This window comes from Calliphora vicina, chromosome 1 (assembly GCF_958450345.1).
Source record: "Calliphora vicina chromosome 1, idCalVici1.1, whole genome shotgun sequence".
NCBI classification, from domain to species: Eukaryota; Metazoa; Arthropoda; class Insecta; order Diptera; family Calliphoridae; genus Calliphora; species Calliphora vicina.
The window spans coordinates 125,472,910-125,492,622 of NC_088780.1; the positions used below are offsets into that span (position 1 = coordinate 125,472,910).

The 19,713-nt window shown below is 30.2% G+C and overlaps 1 protein-coding gene across 1 annotated transcript in view; it reads right to left on the reverse strand.

Annotated features, from left to right (window-relative positions):
- LOC135963777 (UNC93-like protein MFSD11) overlaps positions 1–19,713 on the reverse strand; it is a 38,673-nt gene that overhangs the window by 1,144 nt on the left and 17,816 nt on the right. Inside the window, exons 2-4 of the mRNA XM_065515754.1 lie at positions 2,423–2,592; positions 1,895–2,352; positions 35–468 (exon numbers count right to left, since the gene is read on the reverse strand). Of these exons, the coding sequence (XP_065371826.1) occupies positions 35–468; positions 1,895–2,352; positions 2,423–2,592 (1,062 nt within the window). The remainder of the gene's footprint in view (positions 1–34; positions 469–1,894; positions 2,353–2,422; positions 2,593–19,713) is intronic.

Here is a 19,713-nt window from a genome sequence, read left to right on the forward strand (position 1 = left end):
AATATACCAAAATATTTTAGATAATAAACGTTACCTGGGTAAATTTAAACAAAGCAAATGCTCCTACTGAATTCTTAACAAATACACCACCCAACATTGAATATATCTGGGTATTAAAACAGGCATCACCAAAACCCAGCAACAAGGCACACACTAAAGCAATCCATACTTGAGGTGGATCAAAGTAAGAGATATCATCGGTGTCATTGAATGGAGCAGCATCCGGTAAATTTAGGAAAATCAATAGAAAAGCAATCATGTGTATGATATAGCCGACAATAACGATGGGATCACGTCCGTAACGTGTTGTTTTCGAGGCCAAAATGCCAAAAAGACTGCCTCCGAAGACCTCGCCTACACCTATGCAAATACCAGCCAATCCCATGATTTCTTTGGGTGTATCCGATATTTTTTGAGTGAAACCAATTGAAGGTCCGTAAACACCGCTAAAGAATGACAGTTCAAAACCTGGAAAGATAAAGATATATTAAAATGTTGTTGAATAATAAATCGTTGTTGGTTTTAAGCAGAAAGGACGTTCTTAATGTTGTTCAAATTTACGTTTTTGGTATTTTCTGAAATACAATTCCCAAACAAAATTCATTCCCTGTTTCTTCACCGCCATAGCCTGTAGTTACCGTCGAAAACGTTAGCAACACTTTTCAAAACTCGAATAAAAGAGAAAAACACAACTCAGGTGTCGTAGACGATGTCGTAAAATTCCGACAGTACTTTAGGTATCACAAATTTTAAAATAACAACAAGGTTTCAAAGTGCTCCCCGATATAAACTTGAATATGTATAAAGAAATCTTGTTGGTTTCCTACAAAACGATTGATTCCGTGTGGTCACTTTCGTTAAGTGGTACCCAGTGAAGAAATCTTCAAATAACATCTGAACATCATTTGTGTCACTTTTGGGATGTCTTCTCAAGAGACATGTAAACATTGACATGATACTGTTCTATTTTGTCTCAAGGCAGGACTTACATATGAAAAGGGGGGAATATAGAGATATGTGCAGAATCCGTTTAATCGAATATCTTTGAACAACCTTCATAAATCCCAAAAACGTAGGACACCGACTTAATGTCGCAATGATTTTCTAAAAATTTGCGAAAACCTTAGAAATATTCGAACACAAATAATTCCTTTCGAGCCACTCCATAAAAAGACTCAACTCTTCATTAACACTCCATTCAAAAAAGTCTAGACCAAGTTCATTATTATCTGCCAGTAACTTAACATCATTAGCCAATGTATAACATCAACAAAATTGTATCTGCCGGTTCTAAAATATTAGATTTTGTGAGATGATTTAATCGTTGGAAGGCTGAGAAGTGGATTTATTGTAAAAGGAAATAAACCTACTATTGGTAAAACTTTTCCAACAAAAATCTATGGCTCTCCATCAATCAGCTGTTATTTACAAATTTGGACTTTTTTGGAATTTGATTTGACCGTCAATTCTAATTAATATATTAAGAAATGTCTACACAAAGTGAATAATTTCATTAAAATAAACATGAAAGATTATTTTTTAGAAAAGATAGTTAGTCTTAACTGTAATCTATCACGCCCAGACGATTTTGTTGTTTTTCAACATACAATATGTATACATATTTACAATTTCTAAAGTGAACAAATTTCCGAATGTTTTTAAATTAAAATGAATTAAAGGTTTTTGCGCTCTTTTAAATAGAGGAGAGTTTGTAGATTATTCTAAAATAAAAACCGAGGAAAATAGGACCATCAATCTCTAAAAAGAGCTCAAAGAACGAACAAATCAATCTCTAAAATGAGCTCAAAGAACGACCAAATGAAACAATAGAAACAAATTTGTTAAATCCTTTCTGTATTAAACTATTGAAATAAAAAAATTAATTTCTTCTCACCCGTATACAAAAACGCCATACTCAACAGCAGCATGTCTCGAGTGAAAAACAATTTACCAGCCGATACTAAAGCCACCTTCGAACGATCATAAGGCGATTGTGGCTGTTGTAATTCCGTATCCATATGCGAATTGTCCGGCACTGAACGCAATGTGGCCAAAAATATCACACCCAAAACGGCCACACCAATTAGTACACCAATAACCAAACTGCGAGTTTGTTCGTCAATATGATCCTTATTTTGGAATTGATAGTAGACAAACAGATTGCCAAAGAACATGCTGCACTGTAGTAATGCCCAAAAAATGCCCGAATTACGTGATATATTGCCCGAATCACTGCAGCGTGCCAAAAATGTGCCCTGGCCAGTCCAAGTAATGGCGGCACCCGCGCCCAATAAAGCACTCGAGACATATAGCAGCCAGGTGGTGGGAAACAGAAATGTTACCATGAAGAATCTAACAAAAAAATTGAATACAATTAATTTGAATAAAATTAAAAAATTCACCCATTTCATACAATACTTACGTATAGGTTAATGCTCCCACTAGCATGGCGGTGCGTGGTCCTGTAAATGCTATAAAGGAGGGCGCGAACCAATTGCACAAAGCAAATGAGGCATAAATCACGGCCAAACTAATGTAACCATCGCCTTTGAAGCTGGGATCATCTTTGTTGATACTCACTAACAATGTTTTCTGCAAGTGTAAGATAATATAAATAGTCAATATTTAAAGCATACTTTAGGGGCTTATTTATATACTTAAGTACATGTAATGGAATATGTAATAATAGGGGAATGTGTGCGTTTGTGGTGTCAAAGACTCGTAAGCTTTGAGAGCTGTCTTAAATTACGTTTACGTTTTTAAGTTATTGACCCCTTCTTCACAACACAAACATTTATTTAAACTGTTTTGGTCTTAATATGCCGAACATGCAGTACGTTCAAGTGCAAACAAATATAATTTTTTTTGCTTCCTTGTCATATTTTTTGAGAAACTAAACGTGTTATTGTTTCGTTCGTTGTTTTTTTTTACTTTAATATATTAACGATTATTTTTTTTATTTTAATTTACAGGGAGTTTTAATAACAAGTGGCTTTGAAATATGATTACCATTACAACTAGCATGGTAAGGGTAACACAACATTGATTTTATTTAAAGCCTACATAAAACCCACTATATAACCCATAACCTTGCTTTAAGCCCCAGTTAATCACAATTTATCATACCTACTTTGGCTTTAAAGTAAAATGATTTTAGCAAAATGGACAGTTCTAGAAAAATACGCCAAATAATCACTTAGGTTTTTGATAACTGAGTTAGGTCTTTGAAATAACAATATACATAAATATGAACAGTTTTTATTGATATTTTTTTAGATGTTTTAATTCAATTAATATGTCAACAGATTATTCAACAAAAATTGTGTATTTTTTTCAAATATTAATATTGTTACGTTTTAACCTTTTCAAAACGTTGGTTTATTTCCATTAAATACTTTTGATAGCAAATAAAAGCCGTTTAGTAGTAACAATTCTTTATTTATTTAAAAATGTACAACAACCTCAGAATTAAATAGTCACTCAATGTTTTTTATACACCGTTACAAATTCGCAGAAATACTGACACACTTTATAATGTACACGAATTCACTTTAAAATACAGCACACTTTAAGGCACTCAGTTGATGTTTATTTGAATAGTGTCTCTGATAAACTCACTAACGACTGCAAGCTCTGCCACTATTTATAACACTGCCATCTGCACTCTAGATTGCTCTTTAACTGTCTAGAGCTTTCTAATACATACGACATCTGTGGTGTACTTTATACAATGTTCTTTAACTGAATATTCGAATTCGAATATACGGTCGCAGCAAACAGCGTTGTCAACTTATGATCAATGGTCAACTGAAAGCTTTTATTCAATGTTAATAATGTCCACAGATATGTTACAGTTTGCTATTACAGCACTGCTATTTGAAAGCATTGTGCTACTTTTAAATCAGCCGTTAAAATCGTTATATTTGAATTCAAGTACACTTTCGTAACAATATTAATATTTATAGTATTGTTTTATTTTATAACAAAAAATAATAAAATTCTATAGGCCTTATTCATAAACAATTTTTAAATTTAAACAACGTTTTAAAATCAAATTTTGTATGGAAATTTAGTTTTAAAACATTGTTTATATTTAAATTATTTTTTATGAATATGGGGATATACATTTTTATATTCATATTGTTACGAAATTGTACTTGAATTCAAATATAACGATTTTAACGGCTGATTTAAAAGTAGCATAATGCTTTCAAATAACAGTGCTGTAAAACTGTAACATATCTGTGGGCATTATTAAATAAAAGCTTTCAGTTGATTTGATTGTAAGTTGGCAACGCTGTATTCAATTTCGAATATTCAGTTAAAGAACATTGTAGAAAGTACACCACTAGAATATTCGAACTTTGACAGTTAAAGAGCAATCTAGAGTGCAGATGGCAGTGTTATAAATAGTGGCAGAGGTTGCAGTCGTGAGTGAGTTTATCAGAGACGCTTTTCGAATAAACATCAACTAGTGCCTTAAAGTGTGTTGTGTTTTTCAAGTAAATTCGTGTTCATTATAAATTGTGTCTGTATTTCTGAGAATTTATAAACGTGTATAAAAAACATTGAGTGGCTATTTAATTCTGTGGTTGTTGTACATTTTGAATAAATAAAGAGTTGTTACAATTTTTAAACTACTAAACGGCTTTTATTTGCAATCAAAAGTATCCGGTTTATTTAAAGGAAATAAACCAGCGTTTTGAAGAGGTTAAAACGTAACAATATTATTCACGAAATTATTAATAAACTTGTGTATAAGACTGTCAATGCTAGGGAGACCTGCTGCTCCCTGACTGAAATTAAGGCTCGGTAATGATTTGAAGCGATATTAGTATTATAAGTATGCTGAAATTCATTTGTACCCTTCTGAAATAAATTAAAACTTTGTATAGCCTTGCAAATTTCATAAGATATGAAAAATCAGTTATATTTGCATTTATTGTCATTTTTACGATGAGTTCCTTGAGGCATGCTTAAGCATTAGAGGGTTAATTATGCTGCTCTCTTTGGTGGTGATCTGGTATTTGTTTCATATTTTACTGAAGTAGCGTAGCATTAAACGTCAGAAAATGTGTCCTGTCGACAACTGGGAGTAGAGTAACTTCGGGTAATGTGGACTACCGTTTTGTTTTTTCTAAATTTTGGCCACAATATATATGGATATTAAAAGAGTTGTGAAGCAATAAATTAGCTAATGTATTCTCTAATGGTTTTTGCAGTTGAAAATTTTTTCCGTTAAAGGATAAAAAATTTATGTGAAAATATTTTAAGGAACCCAAAAATCAGCATTAAAAAAATTGGAGGGTAATATGGACCACTATATGAGGGTAATGTGGACTAGTATTTAATACATAAAATTCATGAACCAGCTAATCATGAATGATTAAAAAATTTAATTTCAATATATTTTTATTAATACAAACTAAAAAGTCGCGTTCTTGGCTTAGATAGATTGCTTACAAAGTACATAGTTATTGTCGGGTAATATGGACCAGTAGTACATAATCAAGTAATTTAAGTGGTCCACATTACACGAACTTGGGTTACAGTGGTAAAAAGTTATTTTTACCTAATTATCTAAATGTGCTTAAATTCTTACCAAATATATGCAAAACTACGTGTCCACTTTAACTATATAAAACAACCAAACATTAAATTCTACCAAGTAACTGTACCAAATTTTGTTTCTTACTTGAGCCGAAAAAAATGTTGAGCAGGCGCATTAATTTCAATACAAGAATAAAAAGTCAACATATCAATAACTCATGAAAGCAAATGTGCAATTGTCGTTTCAAACAAATTGTAAAATGTACGACAAATCAGTTTTATCATACCTTCAATAGTTTCTGAAAAAAGACACTGGTCCACATTAGACGCATAGTCCACAATACCCGAAGTTACTCTATTGTACTAAATCTGTAATTTTAAAATATTATTTGAGATACTCTTAAATCTCCATTACGAGTGTTACACATTATGTTTTAGATATGGTAAGATCGTTGTAGATATGTATGTATGTCAAATCTGAAACCATCGTAAAATTCATCTGAATCCAAAAATTGCCACAAACTTTACACTTTACTTATCTTTATGGTCAACTTGTAAAACCTTCTGTTATATTTTAAAATTTCGTTTACCACCATCAAATTGGCCTGTTAATTGTTCAACATTAGATGTTATAATTATGCATGAAATTCATTAAAATTTGTTCAACCAAACAAAAATATATTGTGATATACTATTTTTAACGCAACCTAATGACATTTTAAAAACAAAAATATACATTAAAATGACATACATACATAAAAAAATAAAGAAAATTGTGACATATTGCTGGTTGATGACATTCGATACCGTTGCATTTTGTTGCACAGACAGGAAATCACATATTAAAACCACAATTTCTTATGAACTCAATAAAATAGTATAATATTGTATAAATAAGGAGTGAGATCGAAAAATTCTTAACATACATATATGTTTATAAAAAAGAAACCACTAAACTTACAGCTTTAATTTTTTTTTTATTTGATTGAAATTATTATTACAATTTACAAAAAAAATTATTTTTATAGTTTTAATCACTAGTGATGAAATTTTGAACCTTTTTCGGAAACCCTTCCATTAACGTTTTTATAGTGCTTTCTGTCACTTTGCTCGAACATGTAGTCCATCTCCGTTTAAAATCTACCACACTTTTGGACACCTTTTTTGTACTCTTCAATTCTCTTTTAACAAGAGCCCAATATCTCTCCACTGGCCTTAGCTCCGGGCAGTTTGGAGGATTTGCCTCTCTTGGTACAAATACCACATTATTGTTCTTGTACCACTCAAGGGCTTGTTTGCCATAGTGACAGGATGCCAAGTCAGGCCAAAAATAAGTGGACACATTATGAAGTCTTATGAATGGAAGCAGCCTTTTTTGTAAACATTCCTTGATGTAAATTTCGGTATTTATAGAGCCCATTGTAACAAATGAGTGGCTTCTTTTGCCGCAACTGCATATTGCTTGCCATACCAAGAACTTTCTGGGAAATTTTGTCTGCTTTTGGGTCCTAAACTTTTCTTCAACATTCCCTCGAGCATCAGCAACATAAAATTTTTGACCTGGAAGTTGCGAAAAATCTGCCAGAACATACGTTTCGTCATCCATTATGCAGCAAGAATATTTTTTTATAAAACTTGACTTCAATTTCCGTGCTCTGTTTTTGGCCTCTAAATTTTTAGTAGCGTTCCTGTCAGGAACTTTTTGAGCCTTGTATGTTTTTAAACCTGCATTAGCTTTAACTTTTCGTACCAAATAGTCCGAGCACTGAGCTAACCGGGCTGCTTTCCTACCGGATGTGTTGGGAGCTCTTTTGAAAATGCGTTCTATTTTTTTGGCTTTAGAAACATCATGTGGACCATTCCTTCTACCTGAACCAGGTTTTCTATCAACTGACAAGTTCTCCCGGTACTGTTTAATAACATTGGAAACAGTTTGACGGCAGACCTTTGTATGCTTGGCCAACTTTTTGTAAGACCAAGTTGGGTTTTGTTGAAAATATTTAATAATTTCAGTACGCACTTTTTTCTGGTCACTCATTTTAATCAGATTAACAAAAAAATTAATATAATTGACATTACACATAATAACTGACATGTTTTTCAAAGGTAACTTGATCAAAAAAAAATTCAAATAATACTTGGGTTAAAAAATGTAATGAAAAACGTGTGTTAAGAATTTTTCGATCTCACTCCTTAGTACGATTTGTGAAGCAATAAATAAATAAACTGTGGCAAGTGAAAGTTAATTACTAATTACATAGACAATTCAATTTAAGATAAACAGTAAACTGCAACAAAAGAATTTGTTAAAGCTTAAAATGTTCTTTTACGCATTATTGTTGATAATAAATATTGTGTTAAATTGTTCATTTTTTTATTTAATAATGTTTTTATATAAATTATTAAGTGTTCTTTTGAATTTCTTAAGGCCAATAAACTGATAAGCCTGCTGGCTGGGGCTTGCAATTCGTTATTTCTTCAATTTGTTTAGAATGTGTGTTATTTTTTTCAGATTTTGTTTTTTTTTCAATAACATTGAAACAACACTTTACAATTAAATAAATATTCAATTAATCTACAATATAAAAATTAACAATAATAACAAGTAAAAATTAATGACCTATTTTAATTTGTTTATAAATATTATAAATTTATGTACTAGTTACAAGTGCATTTTCAACACTTTAAATGGCAATTCTTTTAAATGAAAATAATAAATTTAATATGTGTGTGTATTTATAAAACAAACAAAAAAAAACTTTTGAAAATAACTGTCACTTTATGTGTATGCTCATTCATATTGAAATAATCGTACATTTTTTTAGCAGTATTTCCAGTTTACATCAATTACGCATGTCATAATTTTCAAAACTTAAGCATGTAATGGAAAATTTTCTGAAAATTTAATATGCACACATCACACACAGTACAGTGGTCTCTCAATGTTACCAACCAATAAAAACAACATTGACTACAATACATAATTTATGTTGTGGAAATCCCCCATTTTTCCCAAGGGGATTTTTTATTTGCCGCAATTTTAGTTTTAAATGTTAATTTTTTTTATGTTTTAAACAACAACTTTTATGAAGTTAAAGACACAACTCCAAAAGCGGGGATTTTTGTTTTTGATTATTTAAAAAAAATCTAGGTAACCTTCAAGAGTTTTTCGTATATTACATATTAGAATATTTTTAATACGTTCAATTTTAAAATCATAGCAACTATGTATGTATGTAAACGTAACTGCTTCATACTGGGTCACGATCAGTACCCAGCAGACTGTAATTATCACAAATGTCTTATCACTTGGCGGACTCCAATTTATATATTTTGGTCATTTGACACGTGTGTGCACTTTGTAGTGCATAGAGAAGACAATTGGTTACTTTATACATCCCAAGTAATCTAGCGTGAAGACAATTGACACTTAAGTGTCTCTAAGTAATCTGGAGTGTAGTCACTTTAAACGTTTTGTGAGTAATTCGTATAAAACTGTGTTGATATAACTCTCATACAGTTTAGTTTTAATTTTGCTTAAGTATCTGGTATCCCATGTAACATAGCATGAAGTCAATATTCACTTTAGTGTCTCTTAGTAACCTATGGTGATGTCAATTCAAACTTTTTTTGTACTGCACTTTATTTTATCCACCAGAAGCGTTGACTACTTTCGATCAGCTATCAAATAGTCACATTGTAATAAAAATGGTCAATGCACATGTTAAAATAACTAATCAAGTAACCAGTTACAAAGCTAGTAAGGTAACTGACGCTATGGAACCAGTATGTGAAGCCAATGCGTTGCCTACTTTGGACCAGCTATTAGACAGTCCCATTGTAATCAAAAATATACAATTGACCCTCTGCTTAGGAAATGCCCGTGTTAAAATGACTAGTTCTGTACTTCGATTTTACCCACTCTAAATGATGGGTAAAATCACTAGTTCGGTAGAACTGCTGAGTATTTACATTGCGTTTGTACTGATGTTTGTAACGCGCACAAGTAATAGGGCCGTTTTCTCATTAGGTGATTATCTTTTTTCCCAAAGAAATTTGGTTTTCTCAATGTCTCATTTGCTTCTATTCTGTCGCAAAGCTAACCCGACCTCATCTGCCAATTATTTATTTATCGTATAGATCAAGGCGTATTAACAAGGTGAGTACGTCCCGGTGAATGTTGAAAGAGTTTATCATGCCAGGCCTAACTACCTGGCGGATATGCAGGATAATGAATTTTTCAAAAGATTCCGGCTGTCGATGGCCACATTAAACAGCTGATTTATGTAAACATGTTGTCACTTGAAGGCAGGGTTCCCAACTTTCTCATCTATTTTGAGAGGTATTGCCATCTGAAAATAATGTTTTTTGTCGATATATTTAGAAAACCAAAATTATTAACGGACAGTTTATCGGCCTAATACATTTATGTCGACATTAAGTAACAAGCAGTTTGTCGATACATTGAGAAAACGGGGCTTAGTCTAACATCCACCTTATAGTATAACGATCAACTTTGAATAACGATTTAACGATGTCTATCTGGCTGGCTGGTCCAAGGTCGCAATTTTAAGATTTTTCGATAAAATTCAAAGTCGGTTACAGCAGCTACCATTACCGCTAAGCTACAGTTACCGAAATAACTGCAACTACCGTTAACGATATAATCGTAAATATAATTTCAATAATTTGGATTAATGAAATCTACAAAATTTTAAATGTAATAAATACCTGCTGTTCACTTCCAGAAACCTTTGTATGGAAGTGAAAAATTAAAAAATGAGACTCAATTTCGACGAAATCGTTTTTCTTAATTGTCTCCTAATTATAGCCGTCGGCTTTTTTATGGTAAAAATATCAATCAGCAACTTTTCGAATTATATAAGTTTTTTTTTATTAATAGCTCGTCGTGCTGCCTCTTCAGATTTTACAATGATTCTTAACTAGAAAAACGGAAATTCAAAACTACATTTTGTAGGGATGGAACTTCAAGGGTAAATTTTTTCGCTACAAAATCTAATGTAATTCTATTACAATATAATACAGTAAAAGTAGCTTAAACTAAGAATTAAATATATAAACAAAAATAAATTTTTTGGCAAAAATTCATTATTTAGATTAATAAAGTTGGTTAAATTTTACAAAAAAGGTTTAATTTTTGTAAAATTTATTAAAAATTTAATTCAGGATGGAAATACAGTTATCACTAAAATACCGTTACCGAAATAACAGCAAATACCGTTACCGCTAAGCCATCATTACCGAAATAACTGCAAATACCGTTACCAATATTATCCGAATTAGTGTTACCATTACCTTTTGACCTTTTAGAAATAATGGACCGATCATTATTTCACTTAGCCACCAACAAATGTTATCCCAAAATAGAATCATATCGCTCATTACTATCGGATTTATATATGTAGGTATCCACAAAATGTTCCCCACTTTTAAGTTAAGTGTTCTGTGCAGAATCTTATTTACCCTTCAATAAATTATTCTTTAAGAAAACATGTAAAAACTACTTTTGGTGAATAAAAATTTTAAGTTATTCGGAAAGTTGATTTCAGCAGACAGATGGACAGACGGTTATGGTTGTAGTATCAATTCCTCTATATATGTATATCGATCCAGGGTCGCAAATGCAAAATGTAGAAATTACAAACAGAATGACTAACCCTTAACATAATTAGTCATAAATACCATCAAATAAAATTACAGTCCATAAATCTCTTGAACATTTTGGTATCCAAAAAAAATTCAACAACAAAATTTCAATAATTTTTGAAAATTTATTGAAATTCTTAAAGAAATCTGGATTTGATCATTGAAATCTACAAAACTAGGTTGAACCCATAAAATATTTCGGATCTGTTCCCGATAACATTTAAATATTTCCCAGAACCAGATAAATGTTTTTATACAAAATTCTCAGAAATCGGTTCCCGTATTATATCAGTGGTGGCACAGCCGAATTAAACACTCTTATAATTGTTAAATAATGGTTTAGGCAATAACATGTCAGATTAAATGCCTGCAATACTACTATGGAAATGTGGTTTTTTAGTTTGCAATAATATAATATAAATGAATGTATTAAGTTAAAATAATGCTTGAATGGTCCAAATATTTAAAAACTGTTTGATTGAAAAGTTAAGAATACGCAGAATAATCAGGTTTTGTTGACGAACGACCTTCAACTCACATTATTAAAATTTAAAAGGTTAAATTCCGATCACATATTTCATGGGTAAATAAGTTAACTTCACTTACTGTTAATGTTTATAAACATAGATACAGATTAAAATATTGTGTTTAGTTACCCTTAAAAATTAGCATAAATTTTCATTCATTCATTGGCAAAAGTATTCGAAACTTATTCTTAATTTAATTATGGTTTTAAGAGACATGTTTGTACTTGTACACATGTACTTTTTAGCTTAGAAACATGTCCTTTGCACCACTGTCTGCTATCAGGATATTATTTTCGAAGTCTTGTTGCAGCAACAACAAGTTGGTTGTACAACATTGTATAGATAAAATGTTTAGATACCATAAATAAAAGGAATTTCAATGTTTTTTTAACAATTGCAATAAACAAGAAAAAATGTAGTTTACGAATTGTCTGCAATCTATGTGTTATTGTTTTATTATTTTCAAATAGAAGACAAATTAAAAAAAAGTGTTTTTGAGCATTTTGTATAAAAAAAATGTATCTAATTTACCCGATTTGGTCAATTATATTTTTTATAGATAATATCGATGGTATTCATATTTATTATAAACTAACTGACCCAACAGACGTTGTCCTGTCCATATGTTCGATTTGTGAGAAGCGGTTTGAAATGGGTAAAAAATGGGTTTTGGTTATGTTTGATTTACTTTTGATTTTAAAATATGTACAATGAATCTTATGGTTATAGAATAAAATGTATAGAAGCGTTACTGAGAGACAAAGAACCTAAGTCTGTTGTCAAAAAACTATTTGACAATTTAGATATTTTGAGTGTTTATATAAAAAATCGATTTTTGTTCAGAAATATGAGTGATCACAGATCGAGCTCCTTTTCTTGATTAAACGCTTATTGGCCAAGTTATTAGCGAATTTAGATATTTTGAGTTTTTATATAAGAAAATCAATTTTTAGCCTGAAATATGAGTGATCACAGATCGAGCTCTTTTTCTTGATTAAACGCTTATTGGCCAAGTTATTAGCGAATTTAGATATTTTGAGTTTTTATATAAAAAATTAATTTTTGGTCAGAAATATGAGTGATCACAGATCGAGCTCTTTTTCTTGATTAAACACTTATTGGCCAAGTTATTAGCGAATTGAGATATTTTTGTAGTTTTTATATAAGAAAATCAATTTTTAGCCTGAAATATGAGTGATCACAGATCGAGCTCTTTTTCCTGATTAAACGCTTATTGGCCAAGTTATTAGCGAATTTAGATATTTTGAGTTTTTATATAAAAAAAATCAGTTTTTAGCCAGAAATATGAGTGATCACAGATCGAGCTCCTTTTCTTGATTAAACGCTTATTGGCCAAGTTATTAGCAAATTTAGATATTTTTAGTTTTTATATAAAAAAAATCGATTTTTGGCCAGAATATGTGTGATAACAGATCGAGCTCCTTTTCTTGATTAAACGCTTATTGGCCAAGTTATTACAGAATTTAGATATTTTGAGTTTTTATATAAAAAATCGATTTTTGGTCAGAAATATGAGTGATCACAGATCGAGCTCCTTTTCTTGATTAAACGCTTATTGGCCAAGTTATTAGCGAATTTAGATATTTTGAGTTTTTATATAAAAAATATCGATTTTTGGTCAGAAATATGAGTGATCACAGATCGAGCTCCTTTTCTTGATTAAACGCTTATTGGCCAAGTTATTAGCGAATTTAGATATTTTGAGTTTTTATATAAAAAATCGCAATTTTGGCCAGAAATGTGAGTGATCACAGATCGAGCTACTTTTCTTGATTAAACGCTTATTGGCCAAGTTATTAGCAAATTTAGATATTTTTAGTTTTTATATAAAAAAATCGATTTTTGGCCAGAATATGTGTGATAACAGATCGAGCTCCTTTTCTTGATTAAACGCTTATTGGCCAAGTTATTAGCGAATTTAGATATTTTGAGTTTTTATATAAAAAATATCGATTTTTGGTCAGAAATATGAGTGATCACAGATCGAGTTCTGTTTGCTTATTGGCCAAGTTATTAGCAAATTTAGATATTTTGAGTTTTTATATAAAAAATATCGATTTTTGGTCAGAAATATGAGTGATCACAGATCGAGTTCTGTTTGCTTATTGGCCAAGTTATTAGCGAATTTAGATATTGTGAGTTTTTATATAAAAAAAAATCGATTTTTGACCAGAAATATGAGTGATCACAGATCGAGCTCCTTTTCTTGATTAAACGCTTATTGGCCAAGTTACTAGCGGATTTAGATATTTTTAGTTTTTATATAAAATATCGATTTTATGTCAGAAATATGAGTGATCACAGATCGAGCTCCTTTTCTTGATTAAACGCTTATTGGCCAAGAATTTAGATATTTTGAGTTTTTATATAAAAAATAGATTTTTGGCCAGAAATATGAGTGATCACAGATCGAGCTCCTTTTCTTGATTAAACGCTTATTGGCCAAGTTATTAGCGAATTTAGATATTTTTAGTTTTTATATAAAAAAATCGATTTTTGGTCAGAAATATGAGTGATCACAGATCGTGCTCCTTTTCTTGATTAAACGCTTATAGGCCAAGTTACTAGAGGATTTAGATATTTTTAGTTTTTATATAAAATATCGATTTTTGGTCAGAAATATGAGTGATCACAGATCGAGCTCCTTTTCTTGATTAAACGCTTATTGGCCAAGTTATTAGCGATTTTAGATATTTTTAGTTTTTATATAAAAAAATCGATTTTTGGTCAGAAATATGGGTGATCACAGATCGAGTTCCTTTCTTGATTAAACGCTTATTGGCCAAGTTACTAGCGAATTTAGATATTTTGAGTTTTCATATAAAATATTGATTTTTGGTCAGAAATATGAGTGATCACAGATCGAGCTCCTTTCCCTGATTAAACGCTTATTGGCCAAATTATTAGCGAATTTAGATATTGTGAGAAATATGAGAGATCACAGATCGAGCTGCTTTTCTTGATTACAGATTACACAGATCGAGCTGCTTATTGTTCCTTTTACACTTAAAGGAACAATTCTAGATATGAGTACTTAAACTTTTTAAGAAAAAAAATGTTGCCCTTTCACAAAAACCACTCTAATGCACAAACTACTTAATCGGAAATATTTTTTTAGAAATTTTCTGCAATTTTATCGCGAAATTTCGGGAATTTCTTTATAAGTTTTCTTATTAAAGTCACAGTATGTTTTATTTCTGCACAGTGAAAATAATATCACGAAAACGAATCTGTAAAAAATGGAATGCACAGATTTTTTAATATTTCCCGGGAAATGAAATAGTCCGGTAAAAACATCTGTGTTTTTATTCATTACATAATGTAAGAGAAATCATATATACCATTTCCCAACAATATATTGAAAGGTAAGCTTTAAAATTAGAGTTGTGCCGCTCCGAACGTTCTCTGTGATTAGTGATTCAGTTTCAATAATAAAATTCAAAAATTTGTATAGCAAAATAAAAAACGAAAATATCTTTAAATTATATCCATGTATGACTATTTAAACATGGACTTAAAATGTTAATAACAGAAAACTAGTTTTTTTCATTCTGTCAATTATTAAATTATTATTGTACAAAGACATTAAATGCTCGTAGCTTTTTTTGTTGGCTACGAAGTCGAAGAATAACTTGTTTATTTACGTATTTGGCAAGACACACATTTAAAGTATCAAAATATATACATATATGTGTGTGTGTGTATGTATAACTAAAAAAGTGGGCTCGTCTCGATGAAAAAGTTTTCATATAATTTGCGATGTATGCATACATAAATAAATAAATAAATAAATACATATGTATGTATGTATGAAGGAATGTATGTATGTACATATGTTTTTCCATATGGAAAGCTTTATTATTAATACATACAAACATGTGTATGAAATGCATATACAGTGCAAGCTCGATTTTCGCGACTAATAAAATACTAGACCTGTCGCGAAAATTCGTTTAAAAGATAAAAGAAACCCAAAATTTTATGGAAAAATTTATGCAATTTGTATACCCTTCACCTTCGTGAGATGGGTATATACAGTGAGCCTCAAAAGTGAGTATACACAAAAAATTATATGATTTTTTTAAGATAATGAAAATCCTAAAATTTATCTATCGATTAAAATTTAAAAGTTTCGGTTTGTTGGAGAATGGATTGAATTATTGATTCTGTTGTAAAAAAAAAGATTTAAGTAGGACTATAATGATTTTCATGATTTTAAAAAAATCCAAAAATTCGCTGGTGTTTACTCACTTTTGGGGCTCACTGTATATATATAAGTTTGTCAGTCCGTTTGTAACTTTCATAATATAATTTTCCGACCCTATAAAGTTTATTCTGGATCCTTATAGATAGCGGAGTCGATTAAGCCATGTCCGTCTGTCTGTCTCTTGAAATCAACTTTACGAAGCCCCCAAATAACTTACATTCACGATTCATACATCAATATCTACGGAATCTTCCGGCTCTGTTGCTATTTAAAATCGAGAAAATCGGTCCACAAATGGCTGAGATATAAGGAAAAACTAGGACAACCTCGATTTTTGACCTATATCTGGATTACTAAGTCATTAGTATAGACAATATGGTTATCTAATGATAGATATTTCAAAGACCGACGTATATAAGACCATACATAGTAAGTTGACCAACAATGGGTCAAAATCGAAAAAAAATATTTTTTAACCCGAATTTTTGTTCACCAAAATTTTAAAAATTAAAAAAACAATTCGAAATTTTTTTTTTACAAAAAATTAAAAAAAACAACTTTGAAAAAAAGAAAATAAATTTTGTTTACCTAAAAATATTTAAAATTTTTATTTTGAAGTATAATTTGGTGAAGAGTAAAATTTACAAAATATTTACATATTAAAGATTTTTAAGAAATTGAAGATATTGAGTTGCTTTTTTGGTAAATTATTTTTTAAAATAACAGTTGATATACATACATATTTAGTACATATAATGCTGTTGTCGGCTTTTCATATGTTTATCGATGTTATACAATAGTCCACTTTAATTTTGTTTTAATTTTAATTTAAGTTTCGAAAGACAATTTCTCGCTTGTAATTTTTAAAAAATCGAATTCCATGTCGACGCTTAAATTTCTTCATCCATCTTTCACTGGCATTGAAACCTGAATTGGTTTGATAAATTTTGGAATAGAAATGACTGGCTTTTGATCGTAAAATCGTTGCTGAATCAGTGTTGCCACTTCATGTGTAATTACACATATTGTGTGTAATTTTAACTTGTATGTGTAGCCCATGTGTAATTGAGTGAATGTGTAATTCATGTGTAATTTTAAATTCCAATTATATCCAAAATATATTGTTATCTATATTTTGGATTTTAATTGAATGAATGACTTATGGATTGTTCAGATTTCAAAACCAACTGAAATAAATATGTACATTTATATGAGGGAAAGTAGCTATATCCTCTATTTTAGTTGATAAATACAAATCCAGTATCTCTAAATGTATTCATATTTATTATATTGTACTCGCTTGTTACTCAGTATAACGGTGGCCGAAATTCCAATAACAATTTGTAATAACCAAAATCGAAAATTTGTATTTTTATAATTTTAAATGGTTTATAGAATAAGGGTAAAGGTATTTACAGATAACGGTATAAACTATTATATCGGTAACGGTAATTGCAGTTATTTCGGGGTAACGTTATATCGGTAACGGTAATTGCAGTTATTTCGGGGTAACGTTAGCCATTCTTAAGAAAAAAAACAATAACGTAGGAATTTGTGTGAGAAAACTTTATTTACAAATTGTTTCCAGTTATTTTTTATACCCGTAAGAAACGTTTTGAGTTTATGCTATTGTCTGTGTGGTTTCTGGTTTGTGTTTTAAATAATAAACAATAAAATTGACTTACTATTTTGGAAGCTTTATTTCAAATTTATAACTACAAATTTTAAAAATATAAACGTTACAAGATTTTATGGTAAAGTATTTACAGGGAAGGAAAATGATCAGAGCTATAATTTTTAAACAAATAGTAAAAAATATTTATCTTTGAAACTGAAAACAAAACTGATTTCAAAGCACTTAATATAAATTAGAAATAAATTAAAATGGACATGATTAACAATTGTTAAAGGCGTATTTGGGATTGACATATTTGACTGATCTCATGAATTCATTAAATTAGAAAAGTTCACTAAAAAATCCAATTCCTGGATAAATTAAAATCACCGCAAGTGAAAATTGTCCATTGACAATAAAGTGATCGTATTTGGTACAAACATCCCAGAGTTCACTGTGACAAACCTTTTATATTCATGACAATTTTAGACAATTTCTCCTATTGAAATCACGAAAATTTATTTACATGTGTAATTTTTTCTCGTATGTGTAATTTTGGCATGAGGCATGTGTAGTTTATAATTGTCTTGGTGGCAACACTGTTGCTGATATTGGAACGTTATTTTCCCTGCAACGTTATATCAACATAATAATTTTGTTTACACGGTAAAAAAAAGCTATGTATGTATATCAGGACTGGAACATTCAATAACAATTATTATTCTACTATTACTTTACTTTTTCACATATGAAAATACCACAACTTATTTCAAGATAGTAGTAATCTTGAAATAAGTCGAGTATTTAAAATTCGACATAACTTTTTCACTATTACACTATTATTTCTTCCATCTCAAAAATTACCCTAATTTGTTAAGATTTTACTACAATTTATAAATTTTAATTCTCCATCCCTGAAGTCTTTAATGTGCGTTTGCTCATTATTACTGAACTTTTAACTAGACAATCACACGAACATCCATTCATACATGTACTTTATACTCCCACAAAGAGAGAGAGACGACTACGTCATATTCAAATTCATGGCTGCTCTGACCTTCTCATCATACGACCATGAGGGGCTGAACAAACTAACTAACATACACAACATGTTCATGGATTTTTTTTTTGGCGACTTGTAAATTCAATTGCAATGAAACTAAAATAAACTTGTTCAAAACTTAAGTTTTACAAAGTTTTAAATTTTTTTTCGGGTTTTGCTCAATTTACAAGCGGTGTGTTGGTTTTGTGTAGCATTCAGTTATTGGTCAATGGGTTAATAATGATAAACAAATTACATGCCATAAATTTAAAACAAAAACGTACAAAAAATAGTTTTTATTTGTGAAAATTGAAGGTTTGTTTAATTTTTATTGTTTCGTTATTTAGAGATATAACTACTTCCTATATTTTTGTAGATTCTAAAATTAAACTATAATGGAATACTAATAAGGTTAGACTTATTGTTTGTATAAAAATTCGCCTCCAATAATTCTTACACTAGCATATGTATGCAGTGTGGCAGGAAATAATTCGCACAGAAAAATTAAATCAAACAAAAGAAATAAGCTGATTTACAATGGGATGATCCATTCCAAAGACAGCTGTCGGATTTGTCATCTCCGATTTTAACGAAATTTGCCGCAGTTATTATGTATTACAAGTGTTTATCAAATCAAAGACTTTTTTGACTCGATACCATTTTCGGTTTAAAAATATGACGTCTTGTACTGTACAAATATAGAAGAGGTTTTAGTCAACAACATATTTCGTTACCTTAATATATAAAGGCCCTAACTCGTGTTTTTTTTTTGTAAGCCCAGATTTTATTATTTAGACAAAAAATTTCGACTTAAAAAACAAGATAACGATATTCTTTTTTTCAAAAATTTAAAAAGATATTGGCTTCTGAATCTTAAATTCAAGAATTCCGTCCTACACAGAGAAAGCTGATTCGTGATAGCAACCGAATTTGTTGTCAATCGAATGATTCGGTTGCACACATAGAATTTTTCGATTTTATCAACAGAAAGTCAGTTGATAAAGAAGAATTTCGGTTTAAGTAACCAAACTTTTGTTACCACTTCTAAAATTTTGTAGCCACAACTGTGAAATTCGGTCACGAA